Source organism: Mustela nigripes, chromosome 7 (assembly GCF_022355385.1).
Source record: "Mustela nigripes isolate SB6536 chromosome 7, MUSNIG.SB6536, whole genome shotgun sequence".
NCBI lineage: Eukaryota > Metazoa > Chordata > Mammalia > Carnivora > Mustelidae > Mustela > Mustela nigripes.
The window spans coordinates 117,237,629-117,265,586 of record NC_081563.1 but is presented as its reverse complement, the minus strand read 5'-3'; the positions used below and the strand labels follow the sequence as shown (position 1 = coordinate 117,265,586).

The 27,958-nt window shown below is 41.2% G+C and overlaps 2 protein-coding genes across 2 annotated transcripts in view; one reads left to right on the top strand and one right to left on the bottom strand.

The window, feature by feature from the left end:
* The first annotated feature begins 5,288 nt into the window (after positions 1–5,288).
* TRPC4AP (transient receptor potential cation channel subfamily C member 4 associated protein) overlaps positions 5,289–27,958 on the top strand; it is a 66,516-nt gene continuing 43,846 nt past the window's right edge. Inside the window, exons 1-5 of the mRNA XM_059406860.1 lie at positions 5,289–5,495; positions 15,178–15,306; positions 18,277–18,393; positions 25,058–25,115; positions 27,459–27,514. Of these exons, the coding sequence (XP_059262843.1) occupies positions 5,331–5,495; positions 15,178–15,306; positions 18,277–18,393; positions 25,058–25,115; positions 27,459–27,514 (525 nt within the window). The 5' untranslated portion in view covers positions 5,289–5,330. The remainder of the gene's footprint in view (positions 5,496–15,177; positions 15,307–18,276; positions 18,394–25,057; positions 25,116–27,458; positions 27,515–27,958) is intronic.
* On the bottom strand, positions 25,927–27,247 carry LOC132022166 (small ribosomal subunit protein uS14-like). The gene is given in 2 exon segments (XM_059407511.1): positions 25,927–26,104; positions 27,243–27,247. Coding segments are annotated over 2 exon segments (183 nt in total).

Sequence of the window (27,958 nt, the reverse complement as noted above, 5' to 3'; positions counted from 1 at the left end):
TATTTGTCAGGGATGGGGGAGAGAACACAAACAGGGGGAGGAGCAGGCAGATAGAGAAGCAGACTCCCCACTGAGCAATGATCCAGATGTGGAACTCGAGACCTGGGTCCTGGGATCATGACCTGAGCTGAAGGCAGATGCTTAACCGACTGAGCCACCTAGGCATCCCACTAACTGGAATTTATTTATTTAAAAAATATTTTATTTATTTATTTGACACAGAGAGAGAGAGAGAGAGAGCGCACAAGCAGGAGAAGAAGGAGGAGAAGAAGCAGACTCACCAATGAGTGGGGAGGCTGATGTGGGGCTCGACCCCTGGGATTATGACCTGAGCCAAAGGCAGACCCTTAACTGACTGAGCCACACAGACATCCCTACATTAACTGGAATTTAAATAAAAACTTTAAAAAATGATACATGGCCTGTATAAAAAATTATAAAAAATATTCCAATAAAAATCACCTGAAATCTGTCTACATTGTGATAAATACCATTGGCATTTCTAAAATTTTTATTTATTTATTTAGAGTGAACAGGAGGGAGAGGGAGAAATAATCTGAAGCAGACTCTGTGCTAAGCACAGAGCCTGACATGGGGCTTGATCTCATGACTGCAAGGTCATGACCTGAGCTGAAACCAAGAGTCAGACACTTAACCAACTGAGCCACCCAGGTGCCTCCCACCTTTGGCATTTTTGATGATGCTTTCTTCAGGTCATTCTACGCATATAACCACATAGAGTAGGAATGTCGAATTATACATTAATGGGATCACAATTTGCCTATTCCCTTATAACTAGCTTTGTTTTTCTTTCAACAATGTGTGGCGAGCATCTTCCAATCCAGTTATAGATACTAATTTTAAAAGTTTTTAAGTGTTAAATGATTAAAGCTATATTTGCTCATAATAAACATGCAAGTAACAGTGTCAAAGTTAGGAAAAATGAACATTCTCCCCCCCCCCCACCTTCCTTATTCCATTCCCCAGGTAACTACATTTAACTGTTTTGTGCATAATCTTCCAGATTTTGCAATATATACATAAATTCTGTAAGTAGATGATTTTAGACACAAATGGGATCACATGATGTATGTTGGTCTTCTGTGAGTTTTTTTCACTTGACTGTGTCTTGAACATCTTCCTGTATCAGCACGTGTGTGTTTAACCGGTGACCTCTCTTGATGGATATTTTGATTGTTTCCAATATTTTGATATATAACTGCCTTACTGAGTATTCTTTTATTCTTTTTTAATTCCTTTTTGTCCTGTTATTCTTTTTTAAGCCTAATGTAGAGCTTGAATTCACCACCCTGAGATCAAGACCTGAACTGAGATCAAGAGTCATATGCTTGCGGGGGGCGCCTGGGTGGCTCAGTGGGTTAAAGCCTCTGCCTTCAGCTCAGGTCATGATCCCGGGGTCCTGGGATCGAGCCCCACATCGGGCTCTCTGCTCAGCAGGAAGCCTGTTTCCTCCTCTCTCTCTCTCTGCCTGCCTCTCTGCCTACTTGTGATCTCTGTCTGTCAAATAAATAAATAAAATCTTTAAAAAAAAAAAAAAGAGTCATATGCTTGGGCGCCTGGGTGGCTCAGTGGGTTAAGCCGCTGCCTTCGGCTCAGGTCATGATCTCGGGGTCCTGGGATCGAGTCCCGCCTCGGGCTCTCTGCTCAGCGGGGAGCCTGCTTTCTCCTCTCTCTCTCTGCCTACTTGTAATCTCTCTCTGTCAAATAAATAAATAAAATCTTTAAAAAAAAAAAAAAGGAGTCATATGCTTAACCGACTGAGTCACCCAACCTCCTCATCACTGAATATTCTAATAATATGTCTTGGTATACTTCTTTCGTTGTTGCTAAAACATAAATTCCTAGAAGCAGACCAAAGGATATGCATGTTTAATTTTATTTGAAATCTTAGTATTTATTTATTTTTATTATTTTTTTAAGATTTTATTTATTTATTGACTGAGATCACAAGTAGGCAGAAAGACAGGCAGAGAGAGAGGGAGAAGCAGGCTCCCTGCTGAGCAGAGAACCTGATTCGGGGCTCGATCCCAGGCCCCTGGGATCATGACCTGAGCAGAAGGCAGAGGCTTTAACCCATTTAGCCACCCAGGTTCCCCGAAATCTTAGTATTTAATTTCATTTTGTAAGCAGTGATATTCAATGTCTCAGCTATATTTCAATTATATTGAAATACTAGAATCTATTTAAACATGCTCCTGTTTTATGGTGACATTGTTTCTGGTTTTGTAATTACAAATAATACAATAAGCTTTTTGTATTGTGAATCATCATCATATCAAATAATATCATTAGGAGAGATTCTTAAAGAAATAATTACTGAGTGAAAAGTTTGGGTTTCTTAGGACTTAATTCATATTGCTAAAAATTGCTTTCCAGAAAGATACATCAATTTATGTTCTGATCATCCAAATTCTACTGTTAGTAAAATTGAGGATGGACATCTTTTTACACATTTACTGGCCATTGATTTTTCTTTTGTGAATTGCCTGTTCATTTCTTTTTTTTTTTTTTAAGATTTTATTTATTTATTTGACAGACAGAGATCACAAGTAGGCAGAGAGGCAGGCAGAGAGAGAGAGAGGGAAGCAGGCTTCCTGCGGAGCAGGGAGCCCGATGCGGGGCTCAATCCCAGGACCCTGAGATCATGACCCGAGCCAAAGACGGCAGCCCAAACCACTGAGCCACCCAGGCGCCCCTGCCTGTTCATTTCGATCTATTTTTCTATTGGGTTGTTTGGCATTTTTGGTATTTTTGTAGGAGTTCATGTATCTGCTGGCTCATTCATTGATCCAATAAACAAATGTTTGATCACCTGCTACGTGTTAAATATTATTCTAAGTGCGGGAGCAAATATGACAATGAGCAAAATAGACCAAAATTATACTCTAGTCAGGAGGAGGGGTGTAGGAAGTAAACAACTAGATGTCCATTGGAAATAGTGCTACAAAAGCAAGCAAATAAACAAAGCAGGTAGTAAGATAGAGACTGTAAGAAATGTTATTTTATATGGATGGTCAGGGAAGGTCTCCCCTTGAACAGAAACCTGGAGTACATGAGGAAGCAAGCCATTCACATCTTCCTGGGAATGAGAACTTAAGGCAGAGGGCACAGTACATTCTTCATGAATTCTGGATATTGACTCTTTCCCAGAATATCTCTTGCCTTTTATGGTTGTTCATAGTGTCTTGTACAGAAGTTTTAATATTGTTGAGATCAAACTTGTTGATCTTTTCATATTCATGATTTCTGGGTTTTACGAATAAGAACTTTTCTAAACCTCCAAATCATAGAAGTATTTTCATAGATTCACTTCTATTATTTTTATGCTTTGGTTTTTAACAGCTTTGTTAAGGTATAATTCATGTATCATAAAATTCACCCATTTTGAATGTACAATGCAATGGTTTTTAGTAAACTTGGACTTGAATACCATCACCACTATTCAGTTTTAGAACTATACTTTGATTTTATTGTATATAGCTTTTATTTACTTATTTATCTATCTATTTATCTGAGAGAGAGAGAGAGAGCACATGCACAACTGAGGGGGAGGGCAGAGGGAGACACTCATCAGACCTTGAGGGCTGAACCCAACTTGGGGCTCAAGCCCATGATTCTGACTTCAATACTTGAGCTGAAATCAAGAGTCTAGCACTTAACCAACTGAGCCACCCAGGTGAACCTGTTATAAATAGCTTTTAATATGTCTAAGATTCATTTTAGCTTTTGGTGTGAAGTGAAAGACCTGAACATTTTTTTCCCTTCCCCATTGATTTGTTTGTTTTTTTTTTTTTAAGATTTTATTTATTTATTTGAGAGAGAAAGGGAGAGATAGCGAGAGAGCACAAGTGGGGAGGGAGAAGTAGACTCCATGCTGAGCCCCATGGGGCTCCATGTGGGCCTCAGGCCTCAGTGTGGGCCTCCATCCCATCATGACCTGGGCCAAAGACAGATGCTTAACAGACTGAGCCACTCGAGCATCCCTCTCCCCATTGATTTGAAATATCTGCTTTACCACTTGCTCCGCTTCCATATATCCATGGACCTGGTCTCTTTGTTCCAGGGTTCTAAAAGAGACAGGATTTTGTTTGGTTCATGGAGTTTTCAAAATCTGGGGATTTCTCATAAAAAAACTAGATTTTTGGCTTTTCTGGAAAAAACAGAATATACAGCAACTATCTGCTGGAGGCCAGTAGGGACCACTCATTTTAGAAGGACATTGTGGCCTCCCCTTTTCCTTTCCTGGGAGGGGTCTTGTAATATAAACAGCAGGCATATATGGGGACTATCCCAGGCAAACTGGGATAATGGTCACCATGCCTGCTGTCCCAGCATAATTAGTCTTTTTTCTCCTAAAAGTGTTTTGGTTTGGGCGATAAGTGATAAGTCACTGTCTCCACCATGCCTTATTGCATCGTACCCAGCACTCCTCTTTCTTTATGTCACAAGATTCCTTGCAGGAAAGGAAAAGGGGAGGCAAGAATGCAATCCTGACGCAGAGGTTTGCCAAAACAATGATTACATGGGCTCAGAGTCGAGGTGGGGAAAAATTAGGACAAGTTTCCTCTGACAAAGGATATGATGTCCTAATTTACCGATCCCTTTCCCTTCCATTATTTCACTTAACTTCACAACAACCTACCCACTTAACACACAACTTAGCCAGTCTGTTATCGTGCTTTATTCGTGTATGGATTTGCTATCTTCTGCAGTAACCTGCAGTCCAAAACAGGCACCTTGTTAAGTCTGTTCTGCTCTCCACTGTATTCACAGAGACTGGTTCGGAACCTCTAGGAACTACTTACTGGCTGACTAAACTCCCAGGAACTACTGATTGAATAAACTAACACGGAAATTAAGAAGCAGAAAGCCTAGGTCCATCCGCCTGAATAAGGGGCGGAGAGAGGCAGGCAGGAATCAAGGGGCGGGGGTGGGGGGAGACTTGATTTCTGGACTGGAGCCCACGCTTTTTCCTAGCCAATTGGTTGTAACCTCACCGAAACAGGCAAGAAATGGGAGAGTGCGCACGCAGGGACTTGTCTTTGACCTCGGGAGACCTCACCGAAATGCTGGACCCTGGGTCCCCAAAAGCAAGTGGCGCAGGAAACGCCACATCTCAATTTCGCACCTGCCCCGACTGAGAGCAAGACTACATTTCCCAGGAGGCCCCGCGGCGCGTACGGTTTCTGCCACGCGGCTTGCGCCTCCGCCGTCGGCCCGCTGGGGGCGCTGCGGCGACCCCTCCGCCGCCCCGTAGAAATCTCCGCGGCCCCGGGGCCGCTTGCTTCCTGTTTGTCGGACGAGGAGACATGGCGGCGGCGCCGGCGGCGGGGTCTGGGGCCGGCCGAGGGCGACGGGCAGCGGCAACGGTGGCGGCTTGGGGCGGATGGGGCGGCCGGCCGCGGCCCGGTAACATTCTGCTGCAGCTGCGGCAGGGCCAGCTGACCGGCCGGGGCCTGGTCCGGGCCGTGCAGGTACGAAGCCGGCCCGGAGGGGCGGGGCGGGGCGGACCGGGCGGGAGCTGGCGGGGGGCCGGAGAAGAGGCCTTTCCAGGCCGCCCGCAGTACGGGCCCGACCCCTCTTAGCCGGCCGCGGGGCCTCCCTGCAGGCTGTCCGGTTGCTGTCAGCCGCCGCGGGGCGGTGGGCAGCCGCCGGCTAGAGGCTCAGGTTAGGGGCCGAGCGGGCCTGGGCTGCATCGGGCATCGATGGCGTGTACGAGCCCTGGGCCCAGCTCCTGGATCCTCCCAACCCTGCGCCACGTCTGCACGCCTGGGGGACCCTGAGCGAGTTTGCTTTAGCTTCTAAGGGCCTCGAGTTTGTCCCCCGTGAATTGGGTGGTGGTTCATTATTGCAGCCCCCGAACGGTTCCTAAGCCTATCATAAATGTCATTCTCTCAGAGAGGCCTTTCCTTGACACTACCCCCTACTCCACATCTAAAGTAGGTCCCCATTGTTATTCAGTCACAGCCCTGGATTCGTTTTGCTCACATTACTTTCTTAGTCTGTAATTACATATTTCTTTGTTGTCTACCCTTTTTCTTGCCTGTATCCCACGTTAGGCTGAGCTCCAAAGGGTGCAGTGTAGAGCGTCATGGTTAAGAGCGAGGTCTTTGGAGTCAGGCCTGGTTTCAAAGCCTTGCTTGATCAAGTTATCTTTTGGTGCCTCAGTTTTCTCATTTTGAAATGGAGATGATAATTAGTAACCTGCCTCTTAAGGTGCTGTGAGGATCAGTGGAGACCGTTCTGTAAAGTGTTAAGTGCGTTTTTGTTGCTTAGTAAGAGTTGAAGGATAATCAGTTAGTTAATGGTATCTGGCTTATAATAGGCGCCCAATATATGATTAGTTTTTTTTTTGAATGAATGAAGGACATTGCTTTAGGGTAAGGCGGGATGGAAAGACTTAGGCTTCTCCCTCTGTTACCCCCCTTTCATTCCCACAACTTAGGTTACAAACACGCCTGGAAAACATTAGCTTAATTTAAAGACAACTTTTGCATATAGAAACTTTTCGAAGATTGCAGAAGAAACTAATACAGTGGTTGGTGGGAATCAGTGGCAATTGGGTAGATGGGGGAGAGAATGGGAGTGAGATTTTTTGCAGTGTGTTATATATATCTATATATAAACTTGAGCCATTTCAGTATTACTCATATACTTAAAAGGATAGAATAAAGATAAAAACCAGGTGGTCTCTGTGTTAACAGGTTATAGATGAAGAACCAGTTCTGGGTGAGCAGTATTTTCCTGAACATCAGATAATCGTAGTTGAGCAACTTTTTCCCCCTGCATTCTTCTCTATCTGCCTTAACATCCTGGAAAGACTTGCTCTTTAAACCAAAATGCCTTACCTAGCAGGGTTGTAGGGACATGCAGAAAGGGAGTTAATTCACCATCACTGAGCACATACTTCAGATCAAACATTGTGGAAGGTATTCAAACAGTGTCTTCATTTAATCTTCAGTCTTTCGAATGAGGTGTCAGGACTCCTGTTTCAATGCAGATGAGGAAACCGAGGCTCAGAAAATTTAGGTGATCTCTTACTAAACACTTGCTTATCCTTTACATTCTGAGGTCAGTAGGGAGCCACAAAGGTCATTTGGCATCATAAATGAGACAGTTTAGGACACTTAATTTGTTTCCAGTGATGGATGACTTGGAATGGGAGGAGATTGGAGAAGCTCACCAGATAGAAGGGTGCTAGAATATTCTTGAGCCTGGTTTAGGGTGAGTATTGTGGTAATCAGAAGTTGTATGCAAGTGTGGAAGCTCTTTCCAAGGTTAAGATGGAGAGATCTTCATAAAACTCTGGTCAGGATAAAGTGGGGAATTTCATCTTTCAAATGTATCTTTTCTTGGTGACTTTGCCTGATCTCTTCCTTGCTTCACATACCCCACTTTCCTCCCATTATAGGTAAATTCTTCACACACAAGCATTTCCATAGCACAGTAAGTATGTCCATTATGGCGTATGGTATACTGGGAAAGACCAACTTGAAAAAAAAATTTAAGTTGTTGTGAACACATAACATGAAGTTTCCCGTCTTACCCATTTTTTCTCAAGATTTTATTTATTTGACAGAGAGAGAAATCATAAGTAGGCAGAGCAGCAGGCAGCGAGAGAGGGGGAAGCAGGCTCCCCGCTGAGCGGAGATCCCAACGCAGGGCCTGATCCCAGGACCCCCGAGATCATGACCTGAGCCAAAGGCAGAGGCTTAACCCATTGAGCCACCCAGGCACCCCTATTTTTCTTTTTTTTAAAATATTTTATTTATTTGACAGAGACACAGTGAGAGAGGGATCACAAGCAGGGGGTGTGGGAGAGGGAGACGCAGGCTTCCCACCGAGCAGGGAGCCCATTACGGGGCTCTGTCCCAGGACCCTGGGATCATGACCTGAGCTGAAGGCAGACGCTTAATGACTGAGCCACCCAGGTGCCCCTCATCTTACCCATTTTTAAGTGTACAATTTGGTAGTATTAGGTGTGTTCACATTGTTGTGAATCAGAGCTCCAGGATCTTTGCGTCTTGCCAGTCTGAAACTCTATACCCATTAAACATCTCCCCTCCCCCCCCCTTGCCCCCCGCCCCTGGCAGCTACCATTCTACTTGTTGTTTCTATGAATTTGACTACTTTAGATACTTCATGGAAGGGGAATCAAGCAGTATTTGTCTTTTTGTGACTGGATTGTTCCATTATCTTGAAGTCCTCAAAGGTCATGCGTGTGGTAGCATGTAATAGGATTTCCTTGGAGAAGACCGTATTTTAGAGGAAGGTGGACCTAGATTGAACCCTAGTTCCCTCACTTACTAGTTGAGTGTCCTAGGTTATGTTAGTTAAACTTCCTGAAGCTCTGTTTCCTTATTTCTAATGTGGCAATAATAATATCTATCTCATAACGCTGTTTGGAGGATGAAGTGACATCATATGTCTAATAACCTTGGTCAGGGGCCCCTGGGTAGCTCAGTGGGTTAAAAGCCTCTGCCTTCGTCTCGGGTCATGATCTCAGGGTCCTGGGATCAAGCCCCATGTGGGGCTCTCTGCTCAGCAGGGGGCCTGCTTCCTCCTCTCTCTGCCTGCCTCCCTGCCTACTTGTGATCTCTGTCAAATAAATAAAATCTTTAAAAAAATAAAAACAATAAAAAGCTTGGCCAGTGTGAGGCAGATAGTGGATGTTCAGTAAATAGTTGCGGTCAGCTTGTTAAACTGGGCTTCTTAAGGGACTTTGTGTCTGCAGAGCCTGGAAACAGTGTCAGGCTCTTGATACCCAGGACTCAGAAGATTGAATTGAATCGTGAGGGCTCAGTCTTTCTCCTCAATTCTGTCTCTACTCCTGAACAGTCTCAGGGTTTTAAAGAGTTCTAGAGTCAGATATCCTAGGTTTGAATCCCAGCTCTGGTACATACTTGCTCTCTGCGTTTGGGCAAGTTACTTAATCTCTATATGCTGCAGTTTCTTCATTGTGAATCAGAGCTAAACAGTTTCTTCATTGTGAATCAGAGTGAAATAGGGCTAATCGTGAGACAGCCTATAAGGCTGTGGTAAGGATCAAGTGAGTTTGTATATATAAAGCACTTAAAGTGGTGTTTTAAAACGTAGTAAGCATGCTATGAAGGTTAGCGAATATTGTTTAACAAATTCTCTATATTCTGATAGATTCTAAATCTATATTTCCATCCAGATTTCTCCCATTAGCTCCAGATGGGTATATCCAAATATCTTCTCAACACCTCCGCTTAGATGTCTAGTGGGCATCTCAAACTTAATATAAAATTTCTGATTCCCTAATTCCTCCTTCACCAAACCTGATCATCCCCAAGTCTTCCCCATTTCCCTGAATGGGATTTAGAAGTCTGGAGAAGACTCCAGACTGCATGATTTAGAACGGGCCTGTGCTATGTGGATTTTGTATATTTTCTTTTCTCCCATTTAATTTGTCCTCGATCAGGGTAGCAAAGTAATGCTGGTGCAATGCTCTAGTGTGTACAGAGCCTGCGTACGTTTATCAGAACGTTTGATCCTTACAGCAAATCAGATCTTACAAATCCCTTGCCTAAAGCCCTCCAGTGGCATCGCTCTGCAGTTACATTCCTTACGGTAGGTGCACAGGACCTGTGTGATCAGTAGGAGGTGAGGGAAGGGGATAGATAGGCAAAACCCTAGGCTCAAGGCAGAGTAACTCAAACAGATTGTGTCCCACCACCCCTAGAGCTTGTCCTTCAGTATGGCAATCTGGTGACAAACTAGGTTATGGCATCTTTGTTCTACTTCCCAAATGCTAATCATTGCTTCCTTCATGATTATTGGCATATGTAATTTCTACCCGAACGTTACTTACTTCATACTTTAGATTGACCCCCCACCCTTGTTTTTTCTTTTTTTTAAGATTTCATTGAGCACAATTGTTTTGACCTCATCATCCTAAGCATTAGTATTTGTGAAACCTGGGGGTTTAAGTCAAATACAGTGTTCCTTTGCCTGTCAAGAGTAATTTGGTATTGAAAAACCCCTGGATATGATAACTTCTCATAAATTAAAAATAGAAATACTATTCATTTTATCAAGAAGCTCTTGTATTTACAAACTGTTAAGATTCACTCTTAATTATATTAAAACAAATCTCATTAAAGTGGACACAAGTATTCCTTGGTTAACAGTTATAATCAGAATAACCTTGGGGCCCCTCAGTGGCTCAGGTCTGCCTTCAACTCATGTCATGATCCCAGGGTCCTGGGATCGAGTCTTGCATCGGTCTCCTTGCTTGGCTGTGAGCCTGCTGCTCCTCTGCTTGAGCTCTCTCTGTCTCTGACAAATGAATAAATAAAATCTTTTAAAAAAATTAAAGAATAACCTAACAAAGTATTTTATTTTCATGAATTATTTTTTAAGACAGCTATTTACTTGAATTTAATATGATATTGTAAGACACAAGATATCTTACCCTTAAGACTACAGTGCCTGGGTGGCTCAGTCAGTCATCTTCCTTGGGCTCAGGTCATGATCCCTCTGCTCAACGGGGAGTCTGCTTCTCCCTCTCCCCGCCCCCCTCTCCTGGCTCATGTGCTGTCTCTTTCTAAAAAAATGAATTTTAAAAAAGATATCTCACACTTAGGACTAAACAAATAAGATACACATTTATGTTTATGAAATTCAGCCTTTATTTAATAAGAAAAGCAGTAAAGACAAAATAAGTCAATGAAAACTGGGTGTCTGGAAATGCCACATCCACTGAACAGGTTGACAGCTTAGGCAGCATGATGTAAGAGATTATCACTGCTATAAACTGTCAAACCACAAGTACTCCAAGAGAAGAAACCCGTACAACTCCTGCCAGTAATTCAGCTTTGAAGATGACTGGATTGGTGGCTCTTTCATCATAGTAATCAGCTGTTCACAAGGAAAACAAAATCCAAGTGATTATTTTTAAATGGGAGTAAATGCCTTGTAAGACAATGTAGATGTGGTAAAAGAAATTCCTCGAGTAGTTGAATATTTGGACTACGATAGGGAAGCTCTCTGGGTATCATGAGCCTTGTAACTAAAAACAGCTGTGCCCTGCCCCACTTTTTGCCCCCAAATTCTGCCCTCCCCACACAACCACTGCCCAAACTGTAGCTGTTTTTGTTTGTTTGTTTGTTTGTTTTGCAGGGGAAGGGTCCTGCAGGAAACAGGATAGCCAGTATTTCTTTTTCTTTTTCTTTTCTTTTTTTTCATTTTTAAGATTTTATTTATTTATTTGACAGAGATCACAAGTAGGCAGAGAGGCAGGCAGAGAGAGAGGGCGGGGGGAAGCAGGCTCCCTGCTCAGCAGAGAGCCTGATGTGGGGCTCAATCCAAGGACCCTGGGATCATGACCTGAGCTGAAGGCAAAGGCTTTAACCCACTGAGCCACTCAGGCACCTGTCTTTCTTTCTTTTTCAAGATTTGTTTTTTTTATTAATTTGACAGAGAGAGAGAGGGAACATAAGCAGAGGGAGAAGCAGGCTTCCTGCTGAGCAGAGAGCCCGATGCAGGGCTGGATCCCAGGACCCTGGGAATGTGACCTGAGCTTAAGGCAGAGGCTTAACCCACTGAGCCACCCAGGCACCCCAATAGCCAGTATTTCTAAGTAATATGTTTTTAAGGCTGTTTCTTGACTTCAGTTTTAGACATTATCTGTTTTCTTCCCTTGTAAACTCGGATTTAATTCACAACATGCTATGCCACGTGTTTCTTTTTGATTCTTCTAATGTAGTTAAGTCACAATTTGGGCTATTAGTATTAAATATTTATATGATCATGATGATATCTATTGATTATAGTAGAGCCATATGGTATATGACAGTATATGCTTTGTGTATTTTTTTGTTTCCTTTTGAGTTAAAAGCTGCTGTCCCCCTCCCCATTGTTTGAATTGAGTTATAAATACAGAATTCACCCTATTTGGTGTATAGACGCATACTTTGTTCCGTTGTGCTTTGTCTGTTGTGCTGATGGATACTGCATTTTTGCAAAATTGAAGGTTTGTAATAACCTTGCATCAAAGAAGTCTATTGGTGCCATTCTCCAACAGCATTTGCTTACTTGGTGTGTGTGTCACATTTTGGTAATATTCACGGTATTTCAAACTTCCATTATTATTATTATAATATAGTGATCTGTGAAAGATCAGATGATAGCATTTTTTAGCGATAAAGTATTTTTTATTCTTTAATGAAGATATGTACATTTTTTAGACATAATCTCACACTTAATTGACTATAGTATAATGTAAACAGAACTTTTACATGCACTGGAAAACCAAAGAATTCATTTGACTCACTTTATTGTGATGGTCTGGAACCCACAATGTCTCCGAGGTATGCTTGTTAGTTCTATGAGTTTTAACAAATGCAGTTGTGTGACGACCGCTAGGGTTAGGATATAGAAAATTTCCTTGTAGTAGTTAACCCCTTCCCTAGCCCCATCCTCTAGCAATTGCTCATCGGTTTACTGTCCTATTCCTATACCCTTTTACATATTCTCATTGCAATGGAACTGGACTATATGTAGCCTTTGAGTCTGGCTTCTTTCACTAGAATAATGTCATTCTTTTAAAATTTGCTTTGGTTTTTGTGTGCTTATAATTTAGTCCCAATTCTAAAACTTTCTTTTCTTTCTTCTTCTTCTTCTTTTTTTTATTATTATTTTTTTTATTTTTAAAGATTTTATTTATTTGACAGAGAGGAGAGACAGCCAGAGAGGGAACACAAGCAGGGGGAGTGGGAGAGGATAAGCAGGCTTCCCACAGAGCATGGAGCTGATGCGGGGCTCTATCCCTGATGTGGGGATTCTGGGATTGTGACCTGAGCTGAAGGCAGACTCTTAAGCAACTGAGCTATCCAGGCATCCCTAAAACTCTTTTTTTCCCTTCTTGGAATTCTCCATCTTCCTTCAATTTGGATTAGTTCCTTGCTAGAACAGCTATACATCTGAATTCTTGGGATTTCCCTTCACCAAATTCAAGGTGTTTTATTTTTATTGTGTTTTAGATCCTTGGTTTCATGAATCCTGTCTTTCTTGGGGGAGTGCATTCTTTGGTAGCCTCCTAAGAAAGAGTACGTGAGAGGTGGCTTTTTTTTTTTTAAGCTTGCATGTTTGAAAATGTCTTTTATTCTTATACTGGTATATTACGTTTAGCAGGATATAGAATTCTAAGTTGGAAGTTATTTTCCCTTAAACTTTTTAATGGTTTTATTCCATTGTCTTTAAGCAGTTGGTGTAAATGTTGACAGGTTCTGTTCTGATTCCCATTCCTCAGTATATGATCTATTTTCCCATCCCTCACCCCCTCAAAGCTTTTAGGATCATCTCTTTCTGGCATTCTGAAATTTAATCATGGTGAGAGTCTTTCTTTTTTATTCATTGTGCTGGACATTTTGTGTAAGTACACATTAAAATGTGTGACTAAAAAATAAATACGTAACAACTATTAAAAAGTCACGTTCATCACCTGGCATTAATTTCCTCTGAAAAATACACTGTTCTCTTAGGGTCCTATTTTTATTTTTTAATTTTTAAACTTGTTGAAGGCCCTCCTATTTTTAAAAGCCATTTTCTCTCCTATGATTATGTTGGCTGTGATTGCTTTAGAGAACTTTTTGGAATGGGGAGAGTTGAGTTGGTTCTGAATAAGAGAATGTGAACAGAGTTGCAGAGAGATTTCTGGCACTAAGAATGCCATTGAGAAAGTCTTCGTAATTGGCCGTTGGAAGACAGCGAAGAGACAATGAAATGGTTGTATGGGAGATAGTGGGAGACAAGTATAGATACGTTGGGAATAAGAATGAGAAGGTAATTAATATTTATTGAGCATCTACCAGTGCCATTGTGCAGAGACCTGTTTGTTTATTAAATATTTGACCTATAAAAACCTATATAGCAATGCCCAACAATATTACAACAATACCCACGTACCTACTCCCAAACTTAAGACAGTACCAGTATATTTAATGTCCTTTCATCTCATTCCCTCTTCACCAGAGGTAATATGTGTTTTGAATGGATAACATACGCACATACACACATGGGTTAGAGAAAATTTCAAGTCTCCCTGCAGATAACCCACTATCACCTCTGCTAGTACACTCCAGTTCTACTCCCAGAGGTAGCTATGGTCATTGATTTCTTACGTATCTATCTATAGACATGTTAAATTCAGAAAAGCAAATGTGTCTATATAACTTCTTTTTTTCTTATGCAAGTGGTGTATAATGTACATACTTTTGTGCATTTATCTTTTTTCACTTGAAAATTTATCATAGAGATCCTTCCATAATCAGTACATACAAATCTATTTTGTTTCAGGCCTTTAAAAAACGTACTGTGTTGAAATATAACATACAAATAAAAATGCACCAAAAATATGTGTACAGCTCAATGAATAGTAATAAACCATCAGCTATGTAGCAGCCAAGCAGATCCTCTCTTTATCTCTAGTCTACAGCTCTTTTCCTCCTCTCCAAATGAAATTACTAGCCTGACTTCTAACATTGTACTTAGGTGTACTAGTTTCGGGGCGCCTGGGTGGCTCAGTCGGTTAAAGCCGCTGCCTTCGACTCAGGTCATGGTCTTAGGGTCCTGGGATCGAGTCCCACATCGGGCTCTCTGCTCAGCAGGGAGCCTGCTTCCCCCCCCCCCACCCTCTCTCTGCCTGCCTCTCCATCTACTTGTGATCTCTGTCTGTCAAATAAATAAATAAAATCTTAAAAAAAAAAATAAAAGAAAGAAAAAGGAGAGAGGGGAAAACCCAGCAAGGAACATTTCTGGTTATTTGTCTCACACTTTGAAGGAGAAGAAGGAGCTTTCCAGGTTACGACAGAGGACATTTTAGGCAAGGAAGAACATGTGCAGAGAGACATAGAGAACATAAGCATTTGGAGCCCAAAGTGTGCACTGGGGAAGAGATGAAGCTAGAGAGGAGGTCGGGAATAGGATGCAAAGGCTGCTGTGTCACAAGGCGAGGAGCTGGACTTTTCACTTGCAGGCTGCTGGGGAGCTTTTGAAGGTTTCTAGAAAGAGACCTTTGAATTGCTTCTCCTGGGTATGTTTAGGAGGCCGCTGCTTTCCTTTGCCACGCATGCTAGTTGTTCTGTCCTCATCAGCGAAATGTTCTTTTTCTTTTTTTCTTTTGCTTCACAGTTCACAGAGACGTTTTTGGCAGAGAGAGACAAACAGTCCAAATGGAGTGGGATTCCTCAGCTGCTCCTGAAGCTGTATGCAACCAGCCACCTCCACAGTGACTTCACTGAGTGCCAAAACATCCTCAAGGTAACTCTTAGGGGCCTTGGAAAGGCTGCATTCAAAGCCTCCAGGTGACGCAGATGTCTGTTTTTCTTCCCTTCAGTCTGCTTTTTATTTTATTTATTTATTTTTTTTTAAAGATTTTATTTATTTATTTGACAGAGAGAGATTACAAGTAGGCAGAGAGGCAGGCAGAGAGAGAGAGGAGGAAGCAGGCTCCCTGCTGAGCAGAGAGCCCGATGCGGGACTCGATCCCAGGACCCTGAGATCATGACCTCAGCCGAAGGCAGTGGCTTAACCCACTGAGCCACCCAGGCGCCCTATTTTTATTTTTTTTAAATATTTTATTTGTTTATTTGACAGGCAAAGATCACAAGTAGACAGAGAGGCAGGCAGAGAAAGAGAAGCAGGCTCCCTGCTGAGCAGAGAACCTGATGCAGGGCTCCATCCCAGGACCCTGGGATCTTGACCTGAGCTGGAGGCAGAGGCTTTAACCCACTGAGCCACCCAGGCGCCCCCTTCAGTCTGCTTTTTAAAATAGCCTGTTTTTATTGTGTAAGCTGTAGAAAATTTGGGAAGTTCAGAAAAATTACAAAGAAGAAAATAAAAATTAACTATAATCCCACTACCCAGAGATAATCACCATTAAGTTCCCTGTGTCTGCCCTTCTGGGCTTTATTCACACTTGTTTTGTGGCAGTGCTTGCTTAATTTGGGAGGCCGACCCTATGTCCTGGGATTGGAATGACCTTCATTTTGAGAAGGATTTTTAAAACTCCCATACTGCCAAAGGTTCAGGGAAGTGACTTTGTGGTTGTTGATCCATTATGACCAACATAAGAAGATGAAGGAACTGGGATTGGTGGTTGGGAGAGGGATGGAAGAGTGCAGAGAGATGCTAAGGCACTTGTTCTCAAACTTGAGTGTGTCTCAGAATCACCTGGAAGGCCCACATGCTTGCCGGGAGTTTATGGTTCACTAGGTCTCGAGTTACTGTATCCAAACTTTAGCGTCAGAGGTGGGTCCAAATTTGAATTTAGATGACCAGTACTAGTTGCAGTTAAAACTCATGTGAGTTACAGTTGATTGTAATAAACCTTGATATAATGTTCTTCGGAAGTAAAGTTTTGATTATTATATCACATAAGTCATTCTAAAATACAGTAGGCAGCAAATAAGCTTTACCTTTAAGAAGAGATGTTTTGTCTGTACTTTTCTGTAAATTTAAAATCATTTCCGAATAAGTTTATTTAATTTAAAAAAGGTGTTTTTTATTCTTAATATTATAGTCTGAATGGGACAGAAATAGTTAGAGTGTGCAAGGAATTATACGTTACACTTGATTCCTGCAAAATCTCTGAGGTACGGGGTAGAAGGAAGAGAGAAATTAAGGTTTGTGAGTACTTACTGTGTGGTCACTATTTCTTTCTTCATCCAACACATGCTTCTTTGGAGCCTCTGTAGCAGGCTTATTTAATTCTTATGGTAACTCTATGACACAGGTGGTCTACTTACTTGTTTTAGTCCAGAATACTTCTGATTGTGAATGACAGTGGCCCACTCAGACTAGCAAAAAAGATCCTTTATTGTCTCACAAACTGGAAAGCACATGTGTGAATTCAGGGGCTAAACAGGGTTAAGCTATCCTTTTCTTAGCTTGACATCTGCGTGTGGTCTTATCTTCCTCCATGTGATCACAGTGCTAGGGGGACATTTCTACAACTTGGGCCAGCCACAGAGGTGAGGGAATGAGAGACTGTTGGCGAGGCCTGGTCACCTGCTCCTGGGGCTCGCACTGAGGTGCTTGGTGGCAGCCCCAACAGAACTCTGTGGAAAGTGGGGAGGGGCCTTTGCCCCAAGGAAATGGGGCTTTTACTTGAAGAAGAGAAAATGAGATAGTGGGCAGGCAAACCCAGATGTCTTCTGTAATTCCCTTTTTCAGTTGAAAGAACAGCCTCAGCAGTAACCCATCCAAAGCCTATGGCTATCACATGATGAGTCCAGAACTGTCTTCCTCCTAAGACCAGCTTCAACTGTACCGTGTTGCCAGCAGGAATCACATCCTAGTTTTACAGTTGAGAAAAATGAGACCTGGGGAAAATGGTTCAGTCTCTCGGAAGTGGTTCAGTCACTCATTACGTGAGCCTGGGCAACTTTGTGATTTTGCTTTTCACATAGGATATGGGTAAAACTCTACTCACATCATTGAATTATTTTAAGGATTAGATGGGCTGAAGCACCAAAGCCTGGTGCCCAACATATAACCGGTTGTCTGTAAGAGTTCTGCTTTTTCCTGGTATGTGGTGCCTGGACCAGCAGCATCAGGAGCCCTTGGCAGGCTGTTGTAAATGCACATTCTCGGGGCCACTCCATGCCTACTGAATCAGAAACTCGCCCATGGGACTCAGCAGGAGGGATTTTAACAAGTCCTTCCAAGTGATTCTGATGTTCACCACTGTGTGAGAACTACTGCCCACGCCCATTGTGTTCCTTCTTCCCTCAAGATCCCTGAAGAGAGAGCCCAAGAGTAGGGTCCTGGGTTCTTCCCACACTCTGTTTCACCCCAAATAGTTACTTCTTCTTCTCTAAGTGCAAACTCTGGAGCCAGACTTCCGACAATTAAATCCTGGCCCTATCACTTAGCAGCTGTGTGACCTTGACAACTTCTTTGTATCTCAGTTTGCTTATCTATAAAATTGGGGTGATTAATTACTGTTATCTTGTAGGTTTGTGGGATTAAAAGGGGTCAGGCATGAAGTACTTAGAACCATACCTGGTACATAATCATTAAGCAAGTGAGCTATTGTTTCTACTTAAATGTTGATCATCATATTAGGTTTTCTGTAAGATTATTATCTTTTTCTGCTGTTGTCACTGGGGGCTATCTTTGGGCTCATGGGCATTCAGGTTGTGACTAAAATGCAAACTGTTGTTTTGGTGTGTGGTTCCTCTTGGATACTAAAACTGAAAGTCTCTCTGTAAACTTTTTTTAAATTAGGAAATTTCTCCTCTTCTCTCCATGGAGGCTATGGCATTTGTTACTGAAGAGAGGAAACTTACCCAAGAAACCACTTACCCAAATACTTATATTTTCGACCTGTTCGGAGGTGTTGATGTAAGTAGTTACTCATTACTACTACTGCTTAATGGCTTGAGCGTTTAATTCTTAAAATGAGAGAAGTGAGACATTGTGGAATTTACAGTAAACAGTTCAGAATTTTAATCTTTAGAAGGTCACGGGCACTCACCTCTGTTGAAGCACCATAGCTTTTACATGAGAAGAATTGATTTATTTGAGTTGATAATATTTCCGCTTTTTTTTTTTTTTAAAGGCACAAAGTGAAAGGTGTGTCTCCTATTCCCCATCCCCTCCTCAGAGGCAGCTGTGATTTCTAGTTTTTCTGTGTCCCTCCAGAGATGTTCTGTGGTAATTGTGTGTGTGTGTGTGTGTGTGTGTAAACCCACCATTCTCACCTTGGGTTTATTTTCTCCTCACACAGAGGTGGCATTCCCCGTTTACAGATAGCACTGCTCTGTACCTTGCTTTTTTTATGTAATTCTCTAGCTTGGGGATAGATTCAGTATATGTAAATCTACCTCATTATTTTAAATAGCTATATAGTATTCCCTGGTATAATTGTACCATAATTTATTTTCCCCAGGCCCCAACTGCTGGGCATGTAGAGTTTTCTCACACCTTTGTTTTTACAACAAAGTTGCAGTAAAGGCTTTTATACATGGGAGTATATATGTATGGGACCAAAACATATGTGTGCTTTATTGTTTATAAACTCATTAATTATATACCTAAGAGGTTTTATCAACTTACATCCCCAGTAACAACGTGTAAGAGTGTCTGTTGTCCCACACCATCACCAACACAGTGTCTATGTGTGTGTCTTTATGGATGTGTTATTGAAGTCTGGCTGGTAGAAAAGTATACCAGTGATTATCACAAAGTAACTTCACCTTTGTCACTGCCACCCAAATCATGAAATGGAACATTATCGGCTCCCAGTAGCCTCCTTTACCTAATGGTAAATTTTAAGTATTAATTAAGTAGATAAGAGAAAAATGGTATTTCTTTAGTTTCTTAAAAAGGTTTATTGAGATATAGTTCACATACCATACACATACCATACAGTTTACCCACTTAAAGTATGCAATTCAGTGGTTTTGGTAAATTCATAGATAGTGCAACCATCAGCACAGTCAATTTTAGGATATTTTTATCACCCCAGGATAAACCCCTTATGTTTTAGCTGTCACTCCCCTACACACCCTTATCATAGACAACTTTTACTGTTTTCCCGCTCTATAGATATCCCTGTTCTGGACATTTCATCTGAATGGAATCATGTAATATGTGGTCTTCTGTTACGGACTTCTTTTACTTAGCTTAATGTTTTCAAGTTCATCCATGTTCTAGCATGTATCAGTACTTTTTTCCTTTTTATGGCTGAAGAATATTCCATTGAATGGATATACTACATTTTGTATATGTTTGTCAGTGATGGACTTTTGGGCTTCCACCTTTTAGCTGTTGAGAATAATGCTGCTCTCAGTGTCCATGACAGCCAAACTATTTAAAGAACCTAGATGTCCATCAACAGATGAATGGATAAAGAAGATGTGGTATATATATACAATGGAGTACTATGCAGCCATCAAAAGAAATGAAATCCTGCCATTTGCAGTGACGTGGTTGGAACTAGAGGGTATTAGGCTGCGTGAAATAAGTCAGTCAGAGCAAGACAATTATTATATGATCTCCCTGATATGAGGAATTGAGGCAGGGTGGGGCGTGGTGGGGGTAACGTATAATTCCTTGCACACTGTAACCAAGCACCTCAGTGTGAGCCCCAGGAGCAGGTGACCAGGCCTCGCCAACAGTCTCTCATTCCCTCACCTCCCAAATGAAACAAGATGGGATTGTGAGGGAGACAAACCGTAAGAGAGACTTTTAATCTCACAAAACAAACTGAGGGTTGTTGGTGGTGGGCGGGGAGGGATAGAGTGGCTGGGTTATGGACATTGGGGAGGGTATGTGCTATGGTGAGTGCTGTGGAATGCATAAGCCTGATGATTCACAGACCTGTACCCCTGGGGCAAATAATACATCATATGTTAATACAAATAATTTAAAAAAATAATACTGCTCTTAACTTCGTGTCCCCCTTGGTGCGTGGACATATGTTTTTATTAATTTGGGATGTATACCTGGAAGTGGGTTTGCTGGGTCATGTGGTAACTCTTAAGTTTAATCTTTTGAGGACTCTAGACTGTTTTCCAAAGCAGCTGCACTGTTTTAAGTGCCCACCTATGGTGTATGCATGTTCTTATTTTTCCACATCCTTGTCAACATCTGTTGTTTGTGTTTTGGTTATAGCCATCTTTGCGAGTGTGTATTTCACTGTGCTTTTGATACGGGTTGTCTTGATGGCTAATGGTGCTGAGCATCTTTTTATGTGCCTACAGGTTATCTGTATGTCTTCCTTGGAACATAGGAATGAATTTTTTTTTTTTAAGATTTGTTTCTTTATTTCAGAGAGGGTTCACACTTCGTGGTGGGGGAGGGGCAGAGGGGGAGACTCTTCAAGCAGACTCCCTGCTGAGCTCAGAGCCTGACAAGGAGCTTGATTTCACAACCCTGAGGTCAAGACCTGAGCTAAAATCAGAGTCGGCCACTTAATTGAGCCACCTAGGCACCCCTCGTTTTCCTATTTTTTAATTGGGTTGTCTTGTGCATTCTAAGAGTACCTTATGTATTCTCTTCGTAGTTCTTAAAATTTGCCGCCTTCTGTCAGCGGGATTGAATCTCTTTGTGTGTGTTTATAAGTAGTTCCTTTTCTGCCAGTTACCTCTTCGTAGCTTTTGCATCCTTTCCTATTTGATTATCGGGTCTTTCTCTTACTGATTTTCTGTCTTAGTTCTTTGGACTGCCATAAAAGACCATCACAGACTGGGTAACTGATAAGCAAAAGAAGTCTCTTTCTTATAGTTCTGGAGGCTGGGAATTCCATGCTCCTGACACTGGCAGATTTGGTTTCTGGTGAAGGCCATCTTCCAGGTTGCAGACTGCCAGCATCTCCCCGTGTCCTCTCATAGTGGAAGGGGCTAGGAAATCTCTCAGGAGCCTCTTTTAGAAGGGCATAATCCCATTTATGAGGGCTCTTCCCTCTGAACCTAATCAGCTTCAAAAGGCCCCACAGCTTAATGCTGCCACATTTGGCATTAGGATTTAACATGAATTTTGGGAGGACACAGAGGTTTAGACTGTAGCACTTTGTGATTACTCAGTTTTTAAAGGTCATTTGTTATATGTGCTGTATTTTTTTTTCCAAGTTTGAGAATTGAATTTTGACTTTGTTTATGGTACTTTTAAATGTAGGTAGGGGGCCTTACTTTTTAGGTTATCAGATTGCTCAGTCTTTCCTTTTATGGCTTCAGAACTTTGTTTCTTGCTTTTCCTGCTGGTGGATTATAAGCTGTGTCTCCTTTCTTGGTAATATTTTTAAAAGTTGTTATCATATATGTTTAAATTTTTGTACCATGTAATGAGTGAGGGACTGGGATCCTACTCCTCCAATCCCCCATATCTGTCCTTATTCCCAGGGTGTCATGGTTATTTTGTATCTTGATCTGGCTGGTGACTGTACAGGAATGATGTTCACTTTGTAAAAACTGGAGCTGTATATTTATGGTTTATACTTTACTGTCTCCGTATGTTATATTGCAATTTATTTATTTATTTAAAGGTTTTATTTATTTATTTGACAAACAGAGATCTCAAGTAGGCAGAGAGGCAGGTGGAGAGAGAGGGGAAAGCAGGCTCCCTGCTGAGCAGAGAGCCTGATGCGGGGCTCGATCCCAGTACCCTAAGATCATGACCTGAGCCGAAGGCAGAGGCTTAACACACTGACCCACCCAGGTGCCTGTTATATTGCAATTTAAAAATGGTTTCCTTAAAGATGCCATTTGCCATGAAAGTAAAGATCATTACACATTTGCAGCCATAGCATCAGCCTTAGCCTTCATTCCCTAATTGTTGCTCTGTATTGCCTCTCCTTAGCAGCTCTAGTGGTCTCGCAGCGTGGCCTTAATGGCCAGCATGAGGGGCCCTTCACCTCTGAATTGTTCATCAAGGAATTTATTTAATATAAACCAGTAGATTTATGGGAGGATAAAAGAATAACGTGGGTTTCTAGCCGGCTATCTGTTGGCAGTGACTATGTGGTTTTCTGTTGCAGGTGCTGGTCATGGACACTTTGCATCCTAGTTTCTTGATTTTGTTTGGTTTTGGTCTGCTTTGTAGAAGATTAGCTTCTCCAGGAATTTCAGTCTGTTCATAAATATGAGCTTTTGCTTGGGACCTTTTGCTCTTCACTTACCTTAACTTGGATGCATTTGTTCTTGTCGAACTCCCTTGTCATCTTGCTCTTGGAAGTATTTTTGAGACTGAGCTCTTTATTTCTTCCTCTGCCAGTCACTAGCCAGGCCCCAAAGTAACCCTCTCTTCAGTCTGCTGCCCAAAGCTCAGCTGAATTGCAATAATTGGGAGTGCTGCTGGGTAGACCATTCCTTTGTCAACCCTGACGTGAAGCGTCAGGGTCAGGTAGGTAACTTACTGGAGCATGGAGGCCCAAGTCAGCTGACCTGTGTAAATTAAATGCCTGCAGGGACTGTGGAGAAGTGGAGAGTGACCTCTTTTATGGGGAAGTGACTCTTGCATGCCCATTGATTGCTGTTGCCCTGGGGCAAGTGGGAAATCTAGATTCTTTTGCAAAATCTCCCAGCTTTTCAGTAGGTGTGGATCAAATGAAATGTCTGTGGGCCAGGTATAATCCGTAGCTTGACATCCAAGAACTTTTAATTTATTCATTGACTTAGTTTATCTTCCATATGGAGTGAATTTATATTCTGTGCAGTTGAGCATCTTACACCTTTGGATAATTGTGGGAGGTGAGGCATCTCTTTTGAAAACTGTAGTATGGCTTAGTCCTTAAAGGTCATTACCCATTTTTGCCTTGTTTACATTTCTGTAAATCTCTCATGAAGATGTAAGTCAGAATGCGATGAAGCTCTGTATGCGAAGATGCTTAGTATAGCTTCATGGATAGTAGTTAAAAGTGTCCATCAGAAGGAAGGTAATTTTTGTTCTCTGTAAGGTCAGTAGTTATATAATTGATTTTCTGTTATTTTCTAATCTTTACTAAATTAGGTTTTTTTTTTTTTTAAGATTTATTTATTTATTTATTTGACAAAGAGAGAGATCACAAGTAGGCAGAGAGAGAGAGTAGGAGAGTGAGAGGGAAGCAGGCTCCCCACTGAGCAGAGAGCCTGATTCGGGCCTGATCCCAGGACCCTGAGATCATGACCTGAATTGAAGGCAGAGGCTTAACCCACTGACCCACCCAGGTGCCCTACTAAGTTAGTTTTTACTCTAATTCTATTTTTTTCCTTTTTTCTGCTTGCTTTGGGTTTGTACTTCTTCCAATGTCTCAATGTAGAAGGTTAGGTTACTGGTTTGAGATAATTCTTTTTTGTTTTTTTGGTTTTTTAAGTATAAGCACTTAAAATTATAAATTTCCCTCTAAACACTGCTTTAGCTGTATCATAAGTTTAACTATTCTTTTATCTCAAAGTATTTTTCAGTTTTCCTTGTGATTTCTTCTTCAACTCATTGATAAATTAGGATTTGTTTTTTAATTATCCACATTGGTGAATTTCCTTCTGTTATTTTTAATTTCATTTCCTTGTGCTCAGAGAATATGCTTTGATAAGTTCAATACCTCTTAATTTATAAGGCTTGTTTTATGGTCTAATACGTGATTTATCTTGGAAAATATTCCATGTGTGCTTGAGTTGAATGTATATTCTGTTGCTAGGCAAAATGCTGTATAGGTGTCTGTTAGAGCTTGTTGGTTTATAATGTTCAAGTATTCCTGTTTCTTTGGTGATGCTTAATTGTCCATTATTAAAGGTGGAATATTGAAGTGTATGTTATTTTTGAATTGTCTGTACTTAGCTTCTGTCGGCATTTGCTTCATGTATTGTGAGGCTTTGTTGTTAGGTGCATGTATTTATAATTGTTCTATCTTCCTGATTGATTGACCCTGTTCTCATAATAAACTGTCCTTTGTCTCAGTCAAATGGGTTTTAAATGCATGCTTATTGTAAAGAGTGTAAGCAAAAATTATGTGTCATATTAAAAGTATGTAAAATGTAAAATGAATGCATAACATCCCCATCCCCTGTAGAAATCTGTATTAAGAGTTTATAAGTGTATCTTTTGAGATTCTGTTTTTATTAACTTATGTCTGTAAAAGAATATAAATGTTCTTAAAGCAAAAGAGGAATCCTAGTGATAACGTTCTATAGCTTTTAAAAAATTAAAACCGCATTGGATCCCAGAGATTATCTAGTCCAACATGCTTATTTTGTTTAAATGAGATAACTGAGGCCATGGAGGGATATTGACTTGCCCAAGTTGACATGGGGACTAGGTGGCTGAGCTGTGACTGAGGTTTCCTGACCCTTGGTACAGTGCTCATTCCCGCAAGCCTCACTGCCTTGTGTCTGTGTTGGGAACCAGAGGGTCTTTTAGTGCTGCGACAGGTATTTAGGTCATCATTTGTCATGGCAAAGATTGTTTTATAAGTTGTGCTTGGAGTTTATTTTGAACATTTTACCCAATTTTCTTTTCTTTCTTTGTTTCCTTTTTATCTTTCTTTCTTTCTTCCTTTCTTCTTCTTTTTTTTTTTTTTTTAAATATATAGCTCCTTGTAGAAATTCTTATGAGGCCTACGATCTCTATCCGGGGACAGAAACTGAAAAGTAAGTATACTTGCAAGCCACTGGTCCTCCTTCGCAGCTTGCTGATGTGATGTGATTCCAGAGACTTTTCTTCTTCCTACTCCTAGCTCAGCAGTGAGGGTCTGCCTTCCAGCATGTGCTCTCCACCTACTACCTAAGAGCTCTCTTTCTTCATTTTGTACTAGGTAGAAATACAGATCTGGGGCTATAAAAGAAAAAGTGTGAAAGCCACTGGGCTAAATGAATTGCATCGTTGTAGTTTCTAATTGTCATGGGCCCAGCTTTTGTGTTTTCTCTGGAAAGTCTTATTTGTCCTATCTAGTTTATTGAAGGAGTAACAAATAACCTGGTAAGATCATTTGTTTGTTTTATTTTAAAAAGTATATTTATTTTTTGTTGTTGTAAGGGTGATACATGCTCTTGGTAAGAAAATTTAGTTATTACCAGAAGTGATAAAGGTTGGAAAGACAGTGTTTTGGTAGCACATTAATTCTTAAGCTGGGTGATGGGCCTATGGGTATTCTATTATTCCTTTTTATAACTTACACATGTTACAAATACTATTTTTAGGTATTCAGTATTTAATTAAGAAAAAAATGTACGAGCACTCTGGCATAAGCCAGAGGTCACAGAGATACATACATACATACATACATACTTACCACATGCCAGAAATCACTTTTAACACTTGATGAATGCCCTTCTACAAACATCATACATTTTTTTTTTAATTGAAGTATTTTTATTTTATATACAGTGAGGTAGCATTAGGTAGGTATCCTGGATATCTACAGGCAAGGTAGGTATCTTGGCTGACCCATTCAAAGTTCACTTAATCCAACTTAATGAAGCCTTTGTCCTTTGTGTACTGACAGAAACACTGGTGGCCCATATTGAGGCTCTATATTCTGATCAGACTCTACCAGTTTGAGCATAGGTGGCAAGAAGGAGAACCCTGGGCAAACTTCCTAGCATGGCTCCCGGAGAGCTGCTGGGACCCATCTTGCTCTCTTGGATGCAATGAGGCAAAAGGAAAAATACATATTTTTTTAATTTAAAAAAATCCCCCCCTTAACCAGAACAGAACATATTATGTAAGGCCTCATTTTTATGTGCAGCAGTGGTTAAGAAGTTTCATATTCGTCTTTGATGTCTCAGCTTTGTACTCTATCTAAATTGGTTCTTCGTGTTCTCTGTCTAAGCTGATAGCAAGTCGCATCTTGTAATTACTTGTTGGTGTATTTGTTTTCCCTTTCTCCTACTAGGTTTAGAGACTCTCCCCCACCCCCAACCACTGTGGATTCTTTATCATCTGTAGAGTAGGTGCTGAATAAATAATTGATGAGTGAGTGAATCGCAATTCCCTTTGAAAATGAAAGGTCTAGAAATGCAGAGATGAACTGATCTGGTATGCCATCCTGCTCTGAAGCCATGAGATAAATGAAAAAGCCCCCACAGGTTGAAAGGTAGTGATAAGGGATACAGGACATCTGCACTGTCTCCAGATTTTATCAGATAACCCTTCTGGTCAAGCTGGCTTGGCAGGGCTACACATTGACATCTCAGAGGGAGACCTAACATTTCAGAGTTTGTAGCAGCATAGGAATGAATGGAAGTAGTTCTTAAAAATAAAAGTAATGGTTCTTTTATTGATGGTTCATACTCAGTTTTATCCTCTCCAGGCTCAGGGGTCATAAAAATGTTTCCTTTTTGTCATATTCCTCTGTTCTTGCTCACGGAGAAGTAGCTAGTTCTCTGTTGGAGTTAGTAAGTTAGGCATTAAAAGACATTTCCCGAACAGAAATAACAAAGCAAAACGAAAACACACTTGTGAGTCTTTAGTAAAAATGATACCCTTGTTTGCTGCTAGGACAACCTTCAGTGGAAATTTATAACATGTAATCAGGAAGCTTATACTTTGGATTCTAGCAGTTCTGCTTTTGAAATGTATCTTGAGGAACCAATGCAACACAGGCATAGAAAGGCTGCATAAATAGTTTGTTTTTAGTCTATTTAAATAGCAAAAATCCCCCCCCCCCCCAAACCCTGGATATCTTCTAAGCAAACTACAAAGGGAACATGGCTATTAAGAGAGGATACACAGGTTGAAAGTATGAAGACTGTGGAGCTTAAGTAGAAAACAGCTACTGCATCAAACCAAAAATCAGTATACAAATTGGTTTGTAGGTTCTGATGGGCATCACGAAAATCTTTGGTAAGCAAGGACTGGAAAGAGGTATGCTAAAAGGAAAAGAAGCATCTTGAAGGGGATTGTGAGGAACAGTTCTTAGGTTGAAAAATTTAATTCTATTATGCTATCTTTTCAGTAAGAAAAATAACCAGTTATTCTCCCTTCACTTTCAGTAAGTGATGAAATGTCCAAGGACTGTTTGAGCATCCTGTATAATACATGTGTCTGTGTAAGTACACCTGCCCTTGGGGGCCCAGTTATGTTCCTACCACATCTGCAGTGCTTGAGAAGGGAAAGTTCAAGGGGCGGGGGTGGACATGAAAGCTGTCCTCAGACATGCGGGGATCGGACTGACTTACATGGGCCTGAGGACCAGGACCAGCAGGTGGAAATTGTGGGGAGGCAGAATTTTATAGAAATTCAGAATCAGGGCTCCTGTAGCAGATAGCAATCTCCTTTAGCCCTGGAGGTGTCCAAGCAAATACTGAACAATCATTTATCATTTATCATGTATAGATACACTGGAATAGTGTATGTCATCTTTAAGATTCCTTTATTTTATTTTTTTTTAAAGATTTTTCTTTATTTATTCTACAGACAGAGATCACAAGTAGGCAGAGAGGCAGTGCAGAGAGCCTGATGCGGTGCTCCACCCAGGACCCTGAGATCATGA